The sequence below is a fragment of the Nannobrachium achirus genome, assembly GCF_963921795.1.
Source record: "Nannobrachium achirus genome assembly, chromosome: 6".
Lineage (NCBI taxonomy): Eukaryota > Metazoa > Chordata > Actinopteri > Myctophiformes > Myctophidae > Nannobrachium > Nannobrachium achirus.
Window position 1 is genome coordinate 55,340,482 of NC_137815.1, and position 21,719 is coordinate 55,362,200.

Sequence of the window (21,719 nt, forward strand, 5' to 3'; positions counted from 1 at the left end):
CAACATCCTGAACCACTTAAACCCAATATACTTCCTTTCACGTCAACGTTTGCTCAAAACGAGATGTAAAGACCGACTGAACATCTAGTAGTTAATCTATAAGCTTCGATCATCAACATCTGCTATTTGTTGCCAGGTGAATGGTCAACCGTTTTAGTAAAATAAATAAAAAACTATTATGACATGCCCAGAATAAGGGACCTCAGTGTTCATTTGGTTAATTTAGGCGAATCAGTTTCATACAGAATGTAAACACCAATTACCTGGGGCGCATGAAAGAAGTAGCATGCTGGCCAAGCCTGGGGTAAATGGAAGTGGGTGCTGCTCAATCGTGGGAGGGTTTGGAGTCAGTGTTTGCAGCTCCAGAGGCGCGTGTCGATTGCTGTGGCGAGAAGATAAGGTCCCTTGTGACAGGGCCAGGTCAGTGTATAGGCGCTGTGCAGCTGGTGTGAATTAGCGAACCCTCTCAGACTGAAGAGTCAGACTCTCAACACCTCGGTCCCTTCTAATCTTTTTTTTTTTTTCATTTACAAGCATGCCAAGTCGTTGCAGATTGGCCCAATTCAGTATAATGTAATGTCAAGTGTGATGCTTGGTATACAATATATAGGCGCTGCTGGACAATAAATAAGAAGTGACAGTTGACTGATAAAGAGGAGGGAGAGGCGCTAAGTATGAATAGAATAAATAGATCATAGTTGACTTGTGCGTGATGTATGATCATGAGTAGGAAAATAGGGCAGAAAGCTTAAGAGCACAGTGATCGGTGGGTAAGAGCTAAGAAAACCCAAAAGAAGAAGAGAGCGGGAAAAAAGAAAGCGGAAGCAAGAACCGGTAATGAGGGCAGAAAAACAGATGCAGGCTTTCAACTGCACCCAGCTTTCTGATTTATTCTGTCTGCAGCATAGATTACAAAGTTACAGAAAAACACCTTATTTTGCAAATGTTTGAGCAGAAAATATAAAATGTATAAAAACAAAAAACAAATAAAAATGTCAAGTTTATGAATTAACTTTAGTACAGTTGCTTCAGCAGGCAACTGTTGTTTAGCTATTTTTCTATTCGTAAATGGTTAAATAGACAGTGCCACAACGGTATGTCAAATTGAACCAATTTTACCACTGCAAAACATCCAGGGAAATAAATTACATTTAACTCAAGACCACTCAATTTTAAGCTACGAATCTTAAGTTTACAATGCATCCAATACATAGCATAGGTTTCTGACTAAGAATATTATTGAGCAATACAGCACACACACACACACACACACACACACACACACACACACACACACACACACACACACACACACACACACACACACACACACACACACACACACACACACACACACACACACACACACACACACACACACACACCAAGGCCGTGGTGTGGCAGAGTGAGGTGAGCCGTTATGGCAGGGAGTGTCCGGGGCGAGCATGCCGATATTTCAGTTGCTTGCAGATAGGGTGGGAATCAGTTCTACTTCTAACCTATTTCAAATGTGAATACTACTTGAATATGAACTTATTTCCACTTTCCAGTTCAGAAACATTGACATTCAAAGTACAGAATCAGTGGGTTTCTCTGGCAACCAGGCTGCAACAGTAACGTGACTTTTGATGGATTTATACTATTCCCTAGGACAGGAGGTGCACCGAAATGTGTTTTGAAGAAAAACAAGTTAATAGTCTATATTCAAAAATAGTGTCTACTGCACAGTGCACTGCATTCGCAAACTGTTGAGTACCTACTGCCTACTGTTCACTGTACAGAATGCAATAATATCAATGTCCTTACATGTCAACCATACTGTGGAAGTCTTGTAGTTGTCCCGACTGAGCTGACACTCAAGATTCAGTCAGTCATCATAGGTAATAAAGGGCTGTTCACAATGCTAACCTGATGTCGACAGAGAAAAATTCTGACACAATCCTATCTGACATTTCTGAGGGTGTTCCAAACACGATTGATTTACTGATCTTAATTTGACACCTTTCTGTGTTCTTATGATGAGCTGTAACCGACACTGCCATTGTATGTTCTGCCTATATATTCAGTACAAGTTTAAGTGTGTATTGAATTGTTATTGGCCTTGTTTATGTAAACCATATTCTGAATAGACTATTCTGTATCCAGCATAATGGTTAACCCTAAATCAAAATCTATCTATAGATTTCACAAGTCTCTGTGAGTGAGTATGACTCTAAGGGGGCGTTCACACCAGGGTTATTTGATCCGCTTAAAAGGGACCATGGTCCTCTTTCTCCTTTGGTCCGCTGGTGTGAACGTGCAAAGGGACCATGGTCCCTTTGTTTGGTCTGGACCATGGTCCTCTTGAAAAGGCAGGACTCGGTCCCCTTCCAAACGGACCATGGTCCGGTCCTCTGCTGGTGTGAACGGAGCCGGACTTTATAGAGGACCAAACTTATGTCTGATCAGCCTACTACATTCTGCATTGTGTGTTGTTCATTGAAAAACAATATGGAAAAAATAATAAACGACTACTCGTGAAGCAATTGTAACTTCGGCTACAAGAGACTACACTCATCAATCTTTGTTAATTGCAGTTGTGAAGCTGGATTAATAATTAGTTCTAAAAGCATGAATTTCTTACAGGAATCATTATTGATATGACCCGACCGGCGACCGCTGATATATCTTCATGACCTGCAGTAGGCTACACGTTAATAATTGTATCATCTCCTCTCCCTGTGAGCAGGCGCTGCGGTGACTTGTTAGCTAGGCCTACATGGAAACTGGTGACCCATCGTGTGCGGTGACTCCAGGGGTCGCTCTCCGAACACGGTGATCATTGTTTGTTTTGACACAAATACAGTCACAAATAAAAGTAAGGTCACCATCTTGTGTATAACATAGGAGGAGGAGGCGGCGCGGCGGGCGCGCTGCGCGCACAACCTCCATCCAAACGACCACAACACAGAATAAAGTCAAACTTGGCTTTTCTTTCGAAGCATTAGGATTTTCGCTCTCTTTTCGCTCTCTCGCTGTTCCCTGAGGACAGGCGTGCACGAGTCAAACTCTTCACGTTGTTGCTGGGACGGCAGTATGTCCATGTCATCGGGTGCGGTGCACAAAAATAACGGATTTAAAAGCTTACAACACTGTCCGAGTGTCCGATGCACGGCTGTTATGTTTCATGGCTAAATGAATCATGTGGTTAAAAAGAACAGATCTGCAATTAGCATCCCGTTACATTAATATGTTCTTTTTAAGCATGCGCCACCGCATATAAAGTTATGGCTCACACGCGATTCAACATTTGGGATTATACATTATTTTATTGTTTTTATTTAGGTTATTTATTCATTTAGCTTCACATTTCCAACCTGATAAGGATAGGAAATATCATTATGGACCCGTTGCTTCACTTGCTTGTAAAGAAAGAAAGAGACAGACAGAGATTTGATGTGGAAACGGTGATGCTTATTATGTTCACGCGTTCTTGCGCTATTTATTGTTAAATGAATCAAGGAGAAGGCTTTATACAGGCTATGTTTTTTGAGAGAGAGAGAGAGAGAGAGAGAGAGAGAGAGAGAGAGAGAGAGAGAGAGAGAGAGATTCCTCCACCCATCCATCGCTAATTACTGCCTGAAATGCGTGAGTTACGCTTCTTTAAAAAAATATATATAGGAAGCGGCTGTGATTAATAACACAAAATTAATTGGAATAGGCAGTGAAGTAATTTTCCATAGGAATAGCCTATTCTGTCAATAGATCAACAGCCGACTGTATGACCACGTGTCAGTTGTTTACATATTTGGTTCTTTTAACAAAAGTCCCGTGTGGACGCTAACCGGACCAAATTCAAAATGCAACAATGTAAACATTTGGTCCCTGATCCGGACCTTCTAAGCGGACTTTGGGTGAGAACGCCCCCTTACTCTGACTCGGACTACCTGTAAGAATATTGCCATGTTATTGAGCAAAACAACGCACGCAGGCACAAGCGCACACACACACACACACACACACGCACAGCACGCACGCACGCACCCCTTTATATCTTGAATGGTAAAAATGTAAATATGGAATTAGAGAGATTACTACGGTCCCTTAATGTTGACAATGCAACTTCCCGTAATGGGCTTCTTCCATATAGCTCATGATTTGAGTTTGAGAGATTATGTTGTTTGCTAGTCCTGACAGGACCTTTTCATCCCGCTGTATCCCTCACTCTCTGTATTCCTAATTTTCTCTCTCTCTTTCTCCCTCTCCCCATTAAATGTTGACATCATGGCCTACTGTATATGTCTGCCACTCCCGATACCCAGGATATTGGAGGACTGTAATATCCCACAAGATCTGACCAGATGCATTACTAAGATAACAAAGCGGTTTATGATTTCAGGCAAATCATTGAATTTCACTTAGTATGTTCAATGAGTTTAAACGAACTGTAACAAAGATCCTAATACAAATCGTTCACAATCTATCTTGTGACACATTTCTCTTTGAGCAAGGAAGACACTCTGTGATCATGAGTCTTTTCAAAGTTTTACAGTATATGGTAGATGTGGTGCCAGACTTGAGCCTTTTAAAACTATTTTCTAAGTCTCCTAGAGTAGGCATTTAGGTGACACGTTTGTAGCAACTATTGAGTGAGCACGTGTTGCATGGGAGTAGGCCTGGGGCGGTATCGACATTTTGTTACCGCGATTACCGTCTTCCCATTTACCGCCGGTACTGCGGTAATTACCGTACCCCCTTATCTATTAATTAAGGTTCGGCGATAAGCCAAAATATTGCAATCATCTTCCCAAAAGTCGCCTCTCCACAGCCTGACTTCCCGAGTTATACTTCTCCGTACAGCACAGCGGGTCTGGCTTTGAAAGGAGCAGATCTACAAGCTCACAACACATCGCATCCGCGACGCGTTCTGAGCTTTTAGATCTGCACTGTCGGGTTACCATAGTAACGTAGGCTAGCTACTTGGGCTTTTCAGTCACAAACAGCTGTCTGCTGTGTGTGAACAAACCAGAAGAGGACGGGTAGTCAGATCATGTACAGTGATTCTGTAAACTCACGTCACGTCTCAACTCGCAGTGATTGAGTGCTGCTATATACAGTACAGGTTTTAGTTACAAGACTTGAAAGAAAAGGTTATAAAATCGCTGACGCGCCGCCGGACGGGGCACAACGCGCGACGCGGTGGAAAAAGTAAAATAGTTTCATTTTCGGTTTTAGTCCACGCGGCCCGCGCTCCACCAGTAATCCGTATGAATAAAAAAAGATATGCCACAACACAAGGTATGTATTAACATCCTTCGTGTGGATTACAGAGAAAGTTTACGCTGCTCTGTACTCCTCTACGAGGCTTGCCTGCCCAGGCTTTGCAGGTCTGTCTCTTAGTGACGTATGTGGCTTCCAAACATGTGGTACACGGCCCAGAGCAGAGCGGCATGGAGCGCATGCGGTCCTCGCTTCTCCCCTGTTTTAAAACTCGCTTGTTTTCCAATAAAAAATATACTTTTTTTTTTGTCTTTTTTTACCGCGGTAAGCACACTGACACCACGGTAGACCTCGGTACGGCGGTTACCGTCCCCAACCATACATGGGAGCCAAGGTTTTTGACAACCGGTTACGTCTAATCACTACTGCATTTTTACATACAGCATGCACGCACACACCTCATATAATGAAGCATCAAGCGAGTGATTTCAAAGTACAGTCATCGTCTTTGTCCTACCACCCCAACCCACCCGACATGCAAGCCAACTCTTTCATTATCCAATACCAAGGCGATGCTGGAGAACGAGAGATGAGCATTGAGCAGCACTAGTTTGATTATAGTGAGACTAATGAGACGACACGTGCTGTATGACAGCACCTTTTTACTGAAATACTGCACAACACACACACACACACACACACACACACCCCCCCACACCCCCCCACACACACACACACACACACACACACACACACACACACACACACACACACACACACACACACACACACACACACACACACACACACACACACACACACACACACACACACACACACTCACACACACACACACATTGAAATAGTGATACAAAAGAGCAGTATCCACCTCTGGAATAGATTAATTGGCATGGAGAAGGGTTGAAAGCGTCTTTTCACTGGCTTGTTATTACAGTTGTACCGTACCGATACTCCCACCATCGGCTCTGCTACATCCGCCCCCATGTACACATGGCAATACATATACAACCTTATTATGTGAGATGCTATGTGCCTTCTGATACTCTGATAATAATTTGCGTTTGGCTGCTCTGTAGTGCCGTTGTAGGGTTCGGGGAAGACGGCCTTGCCTACAGATCTCTGTGTGAGGCAGCGCTATGGGTCGGCACTTGGTTACGGAACAGAAACAACCGAGACTCCCCAAAAAAGTGTGGATTCATCAAAAGATTATGTTGGATTGATAAGGATAAATACTCTAGAGATACAGAGAGAAGAAGAGAGCAAGAATTATACATTTGTATGAGGTGAGGCAGCGGTGCTATCGGGTTGGCAGCTGTCTTGGTCGGAGCTCAGGTGGAAGATGCTACTAGTCGACACTCGCTTATGGAAAAGAAACAACTGAGACTCCCCAAAAAGTGTGGATTAAGTTGGATGATAAGGAAAAAGACAATAGAGATACACAGAGAGAAGGAGATAGCTAGAATTATACATTTATAGCATAGAAATGTAGGGTAATTGAGCATGCTAGGGTAGAACAGCTCATAGATTTGAATTCAAACCATATGTTAATTGATTTCATAGGAGAAAAGGCAAACGCACACCTATGTTAAATGTGTGGCTAAACGGGACATAGAATAAGTCGCTGCACATGAATAGCATGTATGCAATTATACAGTATACTATGTACATACTGCCGTTATTGAGGAGTAAAACATACAATTGAATTGTAGGCAAGCCATTTACACATTTGAGAGGGTTTCATTTGTGATGTTATCAAAGGAAATGTATATATGAAATAAGGTTACAGCCAAATCATTCTTGCTTTGCCTATCATGTTAGCCATTCTTTTATATAGCCTATTTGTATCTGCTTTAAAAATAGGAATTTTTAATTACATACTCAATGACACAATGCGATTGTGTTATTATTGCATGCAGGGAAATGACATTAATTCGCAAGTGTAGATAGGGACATTGAATTGTTCTGCAAACTGGATTTAATTCAAATTTGTGGTGGCTTAATAATCCAAACATAACCAACAAACAAATAACCATACTACAGTATGTTTCTAAGACAGGCGGCTTATGGCTGTCAAACATATTGTGAAAACATGTCTTTTCCACAGGGAGGAATATTGACTTAACTGTAAGTACTCCTTTTATGGCTACTGAGAATGCAGCCATGTGCGCTCTCCAGAGCAACTGGATGACTGCCATGCAATTCACTTTCACTGAGCAAGACAAGGTTGGCTGGGTAACAGTGCTGGTAACAGAGGTAACAGAGAGCACCCTAGAATCAAAAGGTCACAGGCAGGCCCCACAACAGCCAGTATTTCTGACACAACTTCTGTCAACCTCGATTGGGCAAGCTGCTGGACCTCTGCATCCTCACTCATCATATATACCAATGGATGAGAGCGTCAACTAACTAAATGTTTACAATGTACATTTAAATTTAAGATACAAGCAAAGGGGCGCCCGCCGGCCTAATGGTCCAGGTGCATACCACTTAGGCATTGCCACATAGGCATGGATGCCTGGCGGCGTCGCCGGTTCGATTCCCGATCCGGACGACCTTTGCCGCGTGTCACTCCCCATCTCTCCCCCCATTTCCTGTCAGTCTACTGTCCTATCAATAAAGGCATAAAAGCCCAAAAACAAATCTTAAAAAAACTAAACAAAAAAAAAGATACAAGCAAAAAAGAAGAGATGGAGGACAAGGACAAATGAAGAAAGTGAGAGAATGCACAGATTGAAAGAGCAGGATAAATGAGAGTGACATTAATGAGAAAAGGCTGTAGCGGTTGAGAGCACTCGAGGCATGGAGAAACACACATACAGTAGATGCTAATGATCATGCCCTATTGTTGCACACACAACACACTTGCTGATGTTAGCCTAATTTATTCTGATTTAAAATGACAGATTCTTAACTGAAAAACATGCTGTGATGTGTCTTAAGACAAAACACAGGGAAGCTCGTGATATGGGGCTTATTTCCTCTGCTCCTCATAGCCCAGACGCGCGCACGCACGCACACGCACACACACACACACACACACACACACACACACACACACACACACACACACACACACACACACACACACACACACACACACACACACACGTAACAAAGGATTAGGTCCAATGACTGTCGCATCATCAGCACCTGCTAGCAAAGTAATCTTAAAAGCTCTCTCATGTGTATAAGGATATCACAGCCACAGCATATCACTGAATATGGCATCTGGTGGCATGCAACTGTGACAAATGAATTAAGTTGCATTACTGGAGGTAATGTGGCTAGTTATAGCCATGATTATTTTAAATAACTGAAGTTATAGCCCTTATCGGCAGTTTCTAGATGATTTGAAGAGCAGTGACCGATGTGCAGTAATACAGTGTCCAACTATAGCTACTGTGTATATTTCAAATAGTTATATATAGCCGAGATCCGTTTCTATGAAGTCTGTGTCGCCCGGAGTCCTCGTTGTTGAAAGGATCAATGTGATTTCACCGCTGCCTGCTGTCATACATTGTGGTGGGGAGATTATTGTTAGCCCCGCTAGTGGCAGGGCTGTGAGGATGGTGCTGTCAGTTGGTCAGTTCATCACTTTGGTCCCAAACAAGATAGCTGAAAACAATGCTGGCTGGGTTGAATTTGCAGTGCAGGTTCATGCTCCCTGGAGGATGAGCCCTATACAGCATTTGGTGACCCCTTGGCCTCTCCATTAGCACCACACTTAGAGACATGTTTCAGTTCCAAAACCAAATTCAGAAATACTTAAAAGAACTGTTATTTATAGAGCCACCCAACAATGGAACTCATTATCTGTCAATATGAAACAAATCAAAATTAAGTACTTATTCAAAAGAACTATTAAACAAATATTAATGAGAGAGACCACACACTTTGAATAATCAATATGTGTTTGTACATTTTCTTGTATTATTTTATATTGGTATTTTAATTGTTTTTTATATTCAGACTGACAAGTGTCAGTTGTCGTTTGTATGAATATTGTTTATGTTGTGATGTTTTATGTGGACCCCAGGAAGACCACGGCAGTGGAAGCTAATGGGGATCCGAATAAAGAATAAAGAATTAATAAAGTTGCACATAAGATATCTTCTCAAATCTATTGGCCGGTTTGGCCTGATACCTGCTGAGAATAATTCATTCTCCCTGGAGAATGAACCCTACAGACATACAGACATTGTAGGGTCGAACTGATCAGCAAGACAAAAATCAGAGTCCAAAACCTAAATCATGGAGAGTTCTTATACAGTCTGCCTATTGCCTAATCATACCCTAATCATCCCTTCATAACCATCTCCCACTCATCAACAGAGATACCGGCTGTTTCCATTTTCAAATCCTGAGGGCTCTTTCCCTCTTCGGCCTAATTGAGTTGATTGTCAGAACAACTCTGAGCTGAGAACAAAGCCAGATGTCTCTAAGCTTTCTGACCAGGCTCTATATGTATGGCTCCTCTATTTCTGCATCGCGCTCTCAACCCCCTACCGTAACCCCATTTTCTGGCAGTCGGCTGAAGATCTCTGTCCAATGGAAAAGCATGGCCTGTCAAGAGGATGGCTCCATTGAGAGGCACGTCCTGATGTGAGAGGTGCATTAATGTGATTAACCCACGCTCACTGTTACTGTCTGATTCAGGGTGCTTAAAGAATGGCTTCACCGCACACATCACTATTGGCCTGATCTGCAGGTAATGTGAAATGTGCTGACATGTTGAACAGAACAAGGGAACTTTCGATGTGAAAGCCTGCTGCAGATTGCTTATTAACGCCTTAAAATTGCAGGCAATTGCATAACCCATTGGATTACTCAACTCTGCAGAATTCATAACAAAAACTAAACTATGTATTGTCATTTAAACTATACTTGGGCTTGCGTTATTATAATCACTAGAAGCTGGGCCGCCCTTTGGGCGGCCCAGCGTCTAGTCGGCGACCTGGCCTACTCGGAACAATGTAAATAGGGAATGAATGCCCCGCCCTTTAATGCAAACCCCATTATACCTGTTTTCATAGGACCCGTTTTGACCATTTGTCTGCCTGTGTCCATTTTTGCCCATATATGGAGATATCTGTATCTGTCTGTCGGTGTCCATTTTATGTCCATATATGGAGATCACTGCAGTTATAGTTCTGGGTCCATTTTATGCCCATATATGCCCATATATGGAGATATCTGTCTATCTGCATCCATTTTATGCCCATATATGGAGATCTCTGTATCTGTCTGTCTGTGTCCCTTTTATGCCCGTATATGGAGATCTTTGTGATTCTGCATCCATTGTATGCCCATATATGCCATATATGGAGATATCTGTTTATCTGCGTCCATTTTATGCCCATATATGAGATTTCTGTCGCTTTTTCAAACAATCGTGGGTCGGGTCGGGTTGAGGCCGAGCACTGCACTACCTGCTGCGGTGGGGAACGCACGTGCCGAATTTGAAATAGGGAATGAATGCCCCACCCTTTAATGCAAACCCCATGAATGCCCCACCCTTTAATGCAAACCCCAATATACCTGTTGTCATAGGACCCGTTTTGACCATCTGTTTGTCTTTGTCCACTTATGCCCATATATGAAGATCTCTGCACACACAGTACCGGTTGCGGAAAACTCTGATGTCAGACTTTATGCCCATATCTGGAGAACGCGCGTGCCGGTGGGAAGAAGGGTTCTCGAGATACGCAGATTACATACATACATACACATTCACAGAGATTTTGTGTTGACTCATGTGGCGTACGTGATGTCAGAGCCTTTTATGAAGTGATGTCACAATGACTCAGCGCTTGCGCCGATTTCCTCCGGAACAGCCTGATGTCAACAATCAGCTCCGCATAAGGAGATTCCGAACGTTTCGCGCCGGTTTCGGAAAACCGCGAGTCGGGTCGGGTCGAGGCATATGGAGATATCTGTTTATCTGCGTCCATTTTATGCCCATATATGAGATTTCTGTCGCTTTTTCAAACAATCGTGGGTCGGGTCGGGTTGAGGCCGAGCACTGCACTACCTGCTGCGGTGGGGAACGCACGTGCCGAATTTGAAATAGAGAATGAATGCCCCACCCTTTAATGCAAACCCCATGAATGCCCCACCCTTTAATGCAAACCCCAATATACCTGTTGTCATAGGACCCGTTTTGACCATCTGTTTGTCTTTGTCCACTTATGCCCATATATGAAGATCTCTGCACACACAGTACCGGTTGCGGGAAAACTCTGATGTCAGACTTTATGCCCATATCTGGAGAACGCGCGTGCCGGTGGGAAGAAGGGTTCTCGAGATACGCGGATTACATACATACATACACATTCACAGAGATTTTGTGTTGACTCATGTGGCGTACGTGATGTCACAGCCTTTTATGAAGTGATGTCACAATGAGTCAGCGCTTGCGCCGATTTCCTCCGGAACAGCCTGATGTCAACAATCAGCTCCGCATAAGGAGATTCCGAACGTTTTGCGCCGGTTTCGGAAAACCGCGAGTCGGGTCGGGTCGAGGCCCTGCACTGCACTCCGCGCGGCGGCGGGGAACGCGCGTGCCGAATCTGAAGCCGGTGGGACGAAGGAGATTCCGAACGTTTCACTTGTATGCCCATATATGGACATCTCTGTATCTGGAGATCTATGCATAGGAACATCAGAATACGTAACCATGGCATTGTATGCCCATATATGGATATCTCTGTATCTCTCCGCATAAGGAGATTCCGAACGTTTCGCTATGGGTTGTATGCCATATATGGATATCTCTGTATCTCTCCGCATAAGGAGATTCCGAACGTTTCGCTTGTATGCCCATATATGGACATCTCTCTCTGGAGATCTATGCATAGGAACATCAGAATACGTAACCATGGCATTTTTTGTTGACTCATGTGGCGTACGTGATGTCAGAGCCTTTTATGAAGTGATGTCACAATGACTCAGCGCTTGCGCCGATTTCCTCCGGAACAGCCTGATGTCAACAATCAGCTCCGCATAAGGAGATTCCGAACGTTTCGCGCCGGTTTCGGAAAACCGCGAGTCGGGTCGGGTCGAGGCATATGGAGATATCTGTTTATCTGCGTCCATTTTATGCCCATATATGAGATTTCTGTCGCTTTTTCAAACAATCGTGGGTCGGGTCGGGTTGAGGCCGAGCACTGCACTACCTGCTGCGGTGGGGAACGCACGTGCCGAATTTGAAATAGAGAATGAATGCCCCACCCTTTAATGCAAACCCCATGAATGCCCCACCCTTTAACTCATCCAGTGCCAAAACCGAAAAAGTTCGGTTTTTTAAAACGTATTACATATGCCAAAACCGAATAAATTCGGTTTTTGAAAAAAAAAAAAAAAAAAAAAAATTTTTTTTTTGAAAAATAATTTAATTTTTTTTTTTTTTTGGACCCCATCAAATCTAGTGAACATGATTTCAATCGCGATTTTGCATGTTCCACCCCCATACAACCCCATCTAACATACAGGGCAGCCATGTTTGTTTACATAACATGTAAAACATAATGGCGATTATCTCAAGAATGCCTGAACGGATTTCCAATCGGATTTTTTTGTTTGAAAGCTGTGAACAAACTGCACAAATCCACTCCAATGCAATCCAGGATTGCATTGGATTTTTTAGAGCTCATTCTTCTCTGTTTTTTTCCCATGCATGAGGTGTGCAAGGTTTAATCATGGCTAAGTTGACGAAAATAAGGCTTCTAAAATACTTGGTAGCCAATAGCTAACTTCAAGCTAACTTCATCCTCTTCCTGTACATGCACAAAGGAAAGTGTTCAGGCAAGTCATGGCTGCAGGGCTTCTGCATATACCAGCATATCTCTATGGGATTTTCTATGGCACCTGGGGCACCCTCTAGTGGTGAACGGGTGGCACTAAAAGAGTTAATGCAAACCCCAATATACCTGTTGTCATAGGACCCGTTTTGACCATCTGTTTGTCTTTGTCCACTTATGCCCATATATGAAGATCTCTGCACACACAGTACCGGTTGCGGGAAAACTCTGATGTCAGACTTTATGCCCATATCTGGAGAACGCGCGTGCCGGTGGGAAGAAGGGTTCTCGAGATACGCGGATTACATACATACATACACATTCACAGAGATTTTGTGTTGACTCATGTGGCGTACGTGATGTCACAGCCTTTTATGAAGTGATGTCACAATGAGTCAGCGCTTGCGCCGATTTCCTCCGGAACAGCCTGATGTCAACAATCAGCTCCGCATAAGGAGATTCCGAACGTTTTGCGCCGGTTTCGGAAAACCGCGAGTCGGGTCGGGTCGAGGCCCTGCACTGCACTCCGCGCGGCGGCGGGGAACGCGCGTGCCGAATCTGAAGCCGGTGGGACGAAGGAGATTCCGAACGTTTCACTTGTATGCCCATATATGGACATCTCTGTATCTGGAGATCTATGCATAGGAACATCAGAATACGTAACCATGGCATTGTATGCCCATATATGGATATCTCTGTATCTCTCCGCATAAGGAGATTCCGAACGTTTCGCTATGGGTTGTATGCCATATATGGATATCTCTGTATCTCTCCGCATAAGGAGATTCCGAACGTTTCGCTTGTATGCCCATATATGGACATCTCTCTCTGGAGATCTATGCATAGGAACATCAGAATACGTAACCATGGCATTTTTTGTTGACTCATGTGGCGTACGTGATGTCAGAGCCTTTTATGAAGTGATGTCACAATGACTCAGCGCTTGCGCCGATTTCCTCCGGAACAGCCTGATGTCAACAATCAGCTCCGCATAAGGAGATTCCGAACGTTTCGCGCCGGTTTCGGAAAACCGCGAGTCGGGTCGGGTCGCATAAGGAGATTCCGAACGTTTCGCGCCGGTTTCGGAAAACCGCGAGTCGGGTCGGGTCGAGGCCCGGCACTGCACTCCGCGCGGCGGCGGGGAACGCGCGTGCCGAATCTGAAGCCGGTGGGACGAACGGTTCTCGAGATACGCGGATTACAAACAAACAGACAGACAGACAGAGATTTGTCGCATTTATAGATAGATTACGGATGACAATTATCTACTATACAGAAGAGATCAATTGAGGCAACATCTGTAAAATGCCTATCATCTCAATCAAAATGTGCTAGGGATCAGGTTTCTTTTGCTCTCGATCCCGATCACATATTTTTGCTCCCATTTCGATCCCGATCCTTCCCAATCCGATCTTTCGGCAATACATTAAGGAAAAAGAAAATTAAAAAAAATACTTTTACGTTGTCCCTTAAGGTTTATTTTATTTTATTTAAATAACAGTATCCATTCTATCCAAGCTTACATTATTTCCCCAAACTCATCGAACAATCTATTGTTCTGTAAGTGATCAGTAAGAGATCATCAGTCACCCACAAACAATGCATTGTCTCAAAGACAATCTATCATTGCCACATAAATCTGTAAATATACAGTAGGCAGAGCAATGATGAATAATACCATGCATGTTTAAGAGCGCTGTATAAAGTAGTACTACAAGACAACTAATATTAGCCGCCATACACAAAACAAAAGATATGCCTATTCATGGGTCAAATCCATCCACCAGTGACATCATCAATGGGGAATCCAAGCTAATAGAAACTGGAGGCTTTCTATTCCTGAAAAGTTACAATGTTAAAGTGGAAGCCATTGTTCTTGCGATTTTATATATATATATATATATATATATATATATATATATATATATATGTTACAGTATGTTTGGGTAACTCAGGACGTTCATTGTAAGAGCACTTGTTTTGTCGTTCACCACACACTAATCACCACCAGATGGCGACGACAGCCATTCACTAGTGAAGGCGCTGACGTCACTCGTTTGCGACTCTCTTTCTTTATTTACTAGCCTAGCCTAGCCTAGCCTAGCCTAGCTTGCCCAGGCCTTACGGCCTGGGCATAAATATAACGATTGCATTCACCACGGCTTCGTAACTCGCGCGGCCGGCCCTGGCCTGCTCTTCGCCCCCGAGCGCCGCGTCCGCTGGCCTTCGCGCCGCTTGCAATGTCGTGGACAATCGAGCGGCTCCGACTGGAGGACGTTGTTGTGGCGACCGCTTGTTCCGCCCCGTGCCGCACCACGAGTGCTCCGTTTCTCGACCGTACTGTTTCTCTAACAAACCGTGACATATATATATATTTATTTATTATTATTATTATTATTTTTCAAAAATATTGTTTAAAAAAAGATCGATGATGTTACTGGTGGATGGATTTGACTCGCCCACAGCTCTCCTATGAGACCCAGACTGAGTAGAAAATAATTGTGCTATTTTATCATGAACATTAGTGAGGACCTATTATATGAAGACAGGTTGAAAAGTGGTGAAGTCCTACTTTAAGTAAATGTACTTAGTTACCCTACAAAAACGAATATGTTGCTACATACTGTACATGTACTGTAATACACTAAAATGTGTTCCCGGCCTGAATGGGTTAAAATTGGCTTAAGGGAGGACCAGCAGGCCAGCGGGCAGAATTCTGACTTCACACTCATGTCACCATGACTAAGCCATAACCATATTATATCATGGCATCAGGCGCAAACAAATCTGTGAACATATGGGCACAAAGGGGGGAATACAGAAATCTCCATATATTGGCATAAAAGGAACAAGGACTGACAGATACAGAGATCTCCATATACGGGCGTATCAGCATGCCAGTCTGTTGCTTCCTTCGTGTAGTAAAGCTGTGCATGTCACCGAGTTTTACCAGTTATTCATTAGTAAAGTAAACACCACTCCCTGGATTGTGCTGATTTCTCCACAAGCTCTCAACACCTCGCAGCACGAGGCGTTGTGAGCTTGTAGATCTGCTATATCTCTGTTTTTGTATGAACAGGATGGTTCTGCATTGAGTGGTTTCCAGGTCGATCTCACTACAAGTTAGTCTCATGTCTCAGAGAGATTACAATGTATCAATCAGTGCCAGGATTAATCATCGTGTCTATTTTGATCTCGATTGATTTTATATTTGGAGGCTCTAAGCTTGGGAATGGGGGCTCAATGTAGTTTTGATTAAGCCGAGTCTGCCTGTTCTGGTATTTCTGATCTTTAATAACACCATGGCCTCCCTGTACAAGTACATCTTCTATTGATAGCAAGTCACTACAAGTGCAGTTTGTGAAGCCACCCTATACATGATAAATTTGGAAGGCATCGTCCCTGCATTGACAAACTTGCGTTTTGTATGAGACACTTTATTTCTAACTCTTGTTTTTTTAACAAGGTTACAAAGTGAAATAAGCAATCTTTTTAATACTTCACCTGTACAAAAGTGCTTCAAAGAACAATGTTGGTGTACTTAGAGATTCAATTGAATACTGTATGCACACATTATTGACTACGACACAGCTTTCTCACTCTTCATGAGTTTCAATTTCACTTCAGACATTTCCTGATTGAGCAGTCTGTGAGCACTGTGTGCAGACTGTTCATGCCGCACTTGTTTATGGAAAGAGGTGCTTCCGAAGCTGTAGTTGGTCTCCTTTTGAGGAGACCGATATACAAAAGACAAACGCCAAGGTTTGGGCTTTGGCGGGCCACCGTGAAAATCAACCAGTAGTAGGGTTCCATCCATTTTTACACTATCAGTTAAACTGGCATCGGTTTTGCAGAGTAAGCTAGTATCACTCTCAAAATGCTCCACATTTTGATCACAAGCTGATTACAGCAGCAACTAAGCGGCACCACAGCAACATAACCCTGCCGAAAAGAATTCTATGATGACAGCCTCTTCTCGTCTTCAAGAACTTTTCAACAGGGATGCATTTCAAATCCTTGGCTGGCACAAGTTTTGCTGTACGCAGTTAGCGACAGAAATAGTCACGAGCGTATTGCTTACAATAGTGGCACCTCCATCTCCTGCTTAATCAAAGATTCCTGAGGAAATGGGAACATGCCCACGTGGTGCAGAAATGGATTCCTCTTGCCGTAGGCTCAGTGTGAACTATATCAAAGGAGCGATAGAGTAAGTAAAGGCCTACATGTGAGCACGTATGAATGTGAACAGCTGCCTGCTGGCGGTCCCCGGGGAACAGATGATGCACTGTAGCAGCAGCAGTCATGGAATAGTTGTGGCAGTGCAGCATGGAGCGCTCTTCAGTTCACACACACATTTCGATCAATGGCGGAGATGGATAATAGCCTCCATAGAGACTTGAATCGAGCTTGAATCCAGCCTGCCTTCATCACGGTCTCCCATTCCCTTCTGCTCTTTCCTGCCTCTTACGCTTTTGGACTCCCATCTCTCTCCTACCTCTCTCTGACTCTCAAGTCCCAACATAAGCTGTTTTTCTCACTGTCTTCATCCTTCTCCTTCTGTCATTGCTTCTGTACCTCTTGCTTCTTGCTTGCTTTCACTCTGTCGATCTTGCTATCTGTCTATCTCTTTGCTGCCTCACCTTATGCCTCTCTCCCAACTCTCTTTCCCTCTGCTCTTCTCTCCCTCTAGCTTGTACCAGGCTGTCTGCACCATCGGAAGCCAACCACCACCACCGACAGAAGAGGAGCAAGACAGAGCTTGAGTTGAGACATGATGTTATGGAGGAGGAGCAGTGTGGAACATACAGTAGATGATGCAGCCAGAGCTCGCACCACAAACTCTTCTACTAGATCCTCCTCCAGCCTGAGTTATACATTTTGTGCCAGTGTCGCTTGCTGTAAACAACAAATCTACAAGCTCACAACATGCCGGGTTGTGCACTAATAGATCTGCTAATTTCGGCGTGCAGCGAACTATAAATCAAGCATTCCCCTCCTCTACCGCTGGCTGCCGTTGTGCCATTACGGATTCCTGCTAACCGCTGATCCTCCAGGCTGGCCTGCCTCTCTCCATCAGCGTGGAGAGAAAAAAAGAAACGCTCGCTGTCTCAATTATGCAAAAGGTGTGAATTAAACATGAGGCAACCATGTGGGAATTTACACAGTCAGACACGTTCAGAAACTCATGCACATACAACATGCACATACTATGCAAAAGCGTGCACATATTCCACATAATATATAGAACATGTGCATTTATCACACACACACACACACACACACACACACACACACACACACACACACACACACACACACACACACACACACACACACACACACACACACACACACACACACACACACACACACACACACACTAATAAGCATTCCATAACATCCCCATGTGCACACTACAGTACAATATGTTGATGCCAGAGCCAGAGGGTGATGTGTGAGGTTGTACCTCTATAAGGCCACAAGATCATCAAATGTATTGCCACCCTACTAGCAACCTCTCATTTGAATGCAGACAGTCAGTTTAGTGCTGTTGTTTGGTGATGATGAGGAGGACAGTGAAGCAGGAAGTGATGAAGCGAACTGTCAGCGTTTGCCACTGAGCTTTAAAGAGCAAGAAATGCTTGGCGTGGGTGTCGAGCCTAGAGCCAAAGGCAGAGCTGCTCTCTCTCTCTCTCTCTCTCTCTCTCTCTCTCTCTCTCTTCTCTCTCTCTCCCCCCCCCCCCCTCTCTCACATGCCCTTTATTAATCATCCTTGGTTAGTGGGGCAGAGACCGTGGTGTTAGGAGCTCTGGGGCATACAGAGTAATGAAATTCACAAGAACACACACACACACACACACACACACACACACACACACACACACACACACACACACACACACACACACAGTGCAAAGGACTCTCAAATACAGGTGAATACGTTGAAAAGTGGACCCTCCCCCACTTCCAGTCCCCCCCCCCTTCCAGTCCCCGAACCCCCCCCACACACACACACACACACTTTCATCAAAACACATACAAAAACCAAATTCACTGATGCAGGTGTGCACCTAGGAGCTTTTGTCCACACTATTCTTGAGAATGTGTTTGGACAAGAAAAACTACAGTATCCGCAAACTGGAATTAAATTATTTACACATTTTTGTTGGGTCATATAAAATTCAACACCAACATTTTTTACAGGTAAAATTAAAACTCATTTGATTTTGCAGTGTATGTCTAAAAAACATACCACCCACGCATGCACACACAGCGCAGACACAGCTGATCTTCAGGGCTGCTTGCCTCGGGCCCTGGGACTCAGCTGCTGAAGCTGATGTAACCTTCTGAACAGCCTCAGTTGTTGTTTAGCCATTCCGGCTACAGTGCACCGTAAATCAGCATAGCCAAGTAACAATAGCTAAACCCATCATCACCCTTGCCTACTAACAGTCAACTGACCCTCACTTACTGTAGCATCAGTCACCCTTTGCCCAAAGCATTGAGCCTGCAGTCTGCCCGAGGGCATTCTGCATCACCGACTACATCTCTGTACATGCAACATGATATCATTTAAAGACCTTAACAATATACAAACTAAAAGCGTGTATAGCTTGCTTGCATCACCAAGCTCTTCATTGTAATTGTAGAATGTGTGAATTTTAGAGGCAGCATTCTTGGAGAAAATTAAATGATGGGACAACACAGATAACCAAACCAGTTTCTTAAGACACTGTGTAGCCATTTAGTGGCAATTAGGTAATTTCTTGGATGTGAGTGCACTTAGTCCAATATAGTTAAGCTAGCCTATACATGTGTCATTATTACCATTATCACGTTTGACACCCTCTAAAAGCCACATTATCAGGCGGGTGGCTTGTGGCTAGTGAGAGTGGACAGTCAGTGGATGCTTTGGCAATACCGTAACCTATGAGGGATGGGTGAGCTCAGGTAGCCTAAGGCAGTGGTTCTCAAAGTGGGGTACGGGGACCCCCAGGGGTCCTCAAGGAAGTTCTGGGGTCCCCAGCTAAATGATAGATAGTTATAGTATGAACCAAATGGACCCTTGGACCTCTGTAACTCAGAGAGAGTACAAATGGAACCAAATGGACCCGTTTTGTACACTCAGTCAAATTAACATTGATTTTACAATATACTGTAAATTGAGGTCTCAGAGATAGAAATGCCATTAAATGGGGGTCCGTAGCCTAATCTATGTCAAACTGGGGGTCCTTGAAATTAAAATGATTTTGAATAGAGCCGTACGAATCTTCTCTTAAATGGGGGTCCCTGGCATATCTTTTCAACTGGGGTCCTTGATATGAAACAACTTTGAGAACCACTGCCATAGCCTCTGAGGGAATGGATGGGTGAGCTCATGTAGCCTCAGGAGTCAAGACACAGGTGTGATGACAGCCTGACAGGTACGGCCGGGGGAAACGCACCTGGTTTGACCGTCTTCAGACGAACTGGCTCCCTGAAGTGGCGGATGACAGCCAGGGTGTCTCGGTTGGTAAGTCCACTGACGGGCGTCCCGTTCACCTCCAGCAGCACGTCTCCGTAGTAGGGCAGCTTCCCCACGTGACACACCAGCACGTCCAGCTTCATCTGGCCCAGGTAGGGGAACTCTCCATCCTCGGCTCCTCCCAGGATCTCCACCACGGAGCCGAAGTCCCCGACGCTCCCCCACGACACGGCGCACTCCACCACTTTGCCGGACCAGTGCTTCTTCTTTTTCAGTGTCCTGGACATGTTGAGCTCCTTTCTGAAAATGTCCAAATAATGCTCCTCAGATGTCCCAGTCCCCCCCTTTTTCTTCCTCTGTTTTCCTCCAGGCTATTCAATTCGTTGTCGCCGTTGTGCTAGCAGATGTGGTGGTCTGGACTGGTGAGATCATCTGGAGTTATTCCCTCGACCTGTTGGGGATTTCATCTCGCTCTCTCGTGTGCGTTGAGGTCTGTCATCGCACGGATGATAATAGCTCCGTCGTGGGCTCTGTGTAGTCCTGGCTGCAGTACTGTACCTCCAGCTCCAAGAGCGTGTTGTGCGTAAATATTAAAGAGCTGACAGCTCTGACAGTGGCGAACTGGTTAAAAAAATGAAGAATTAATGTATTCCTCTGTTACGCCACATCGTGAGTCGAGACATGTTTTCAGAAGCGAGAAGCCTTCGAGCGCAAGTTGTCAAAACAGAAGGCAGAACTCACCGCAATCCGATGTTCTTCTTCTTTCGTGTATCATCGTCCTTGATGATTGGTTGACAACATTGTATTTCACAAGATTTTCTTGTTACTTAGGTGATGAGTGAACGATAGATACTCCAGCAGCACTGGACGGAATCTCGGACGCCGTTTTATGTTAGTGCGTCAACGAGAGATCAATCATACCTGTGAGCAGCCTCACAAATGGGTGACACGGCGACATGGCCAGCTGCGTTCACTGCTAGACGGTTTTTTCCCATTCGAGATCCGAAACATTTTTGCTTCAATGACGGTGGCTCCCGGGGAGACAGCAGCATTCTTCCCCTGCTACAGGTTTGAACACACCTGGCACCGCCAAACAAGACGCGCCGCTCCGCTCCGCTCCGCTCCGAAACGCCCATTTACGCATCACTGTGTGTGCGCACTCCGGTTCGACCAGCTTTTCTTGACGTTAACGCTGCTGGCCAGGGGCGTCAATTGGGTATGGCAGGAGTATGATA

The 21,719-nt window shown here is 44.4% G+C and overlaps 1 protein-coding gene across 1 annotated transcript in view; it reads right to left on the reverse strand.

Annotated features, from left to right (window-relative positions):
* magi3b (membrane associated guanylate kinase, WW and PDZ domain containing 3b) overlaps positions 1 to 20,771 on the reverse strand; it is a gene marked incomplete at both ends in the record, with an annotated part of 266,704 nt that extends 245,933 nt beyond the window's left edge. The window contains one exon of the mRNA XM_080728681.1: positions 20,465 to 20,771. Coding sequence (XP_080584807.1) covers positions 20,465 to 20,771 — 307 coding nt within the window. The remainder of the gene's footprint in view (positions 1 to 20,464) is intronic.
* Between the last annotated feature and the right edge of the window lie 948 nt (positions 20,772 to 21,719).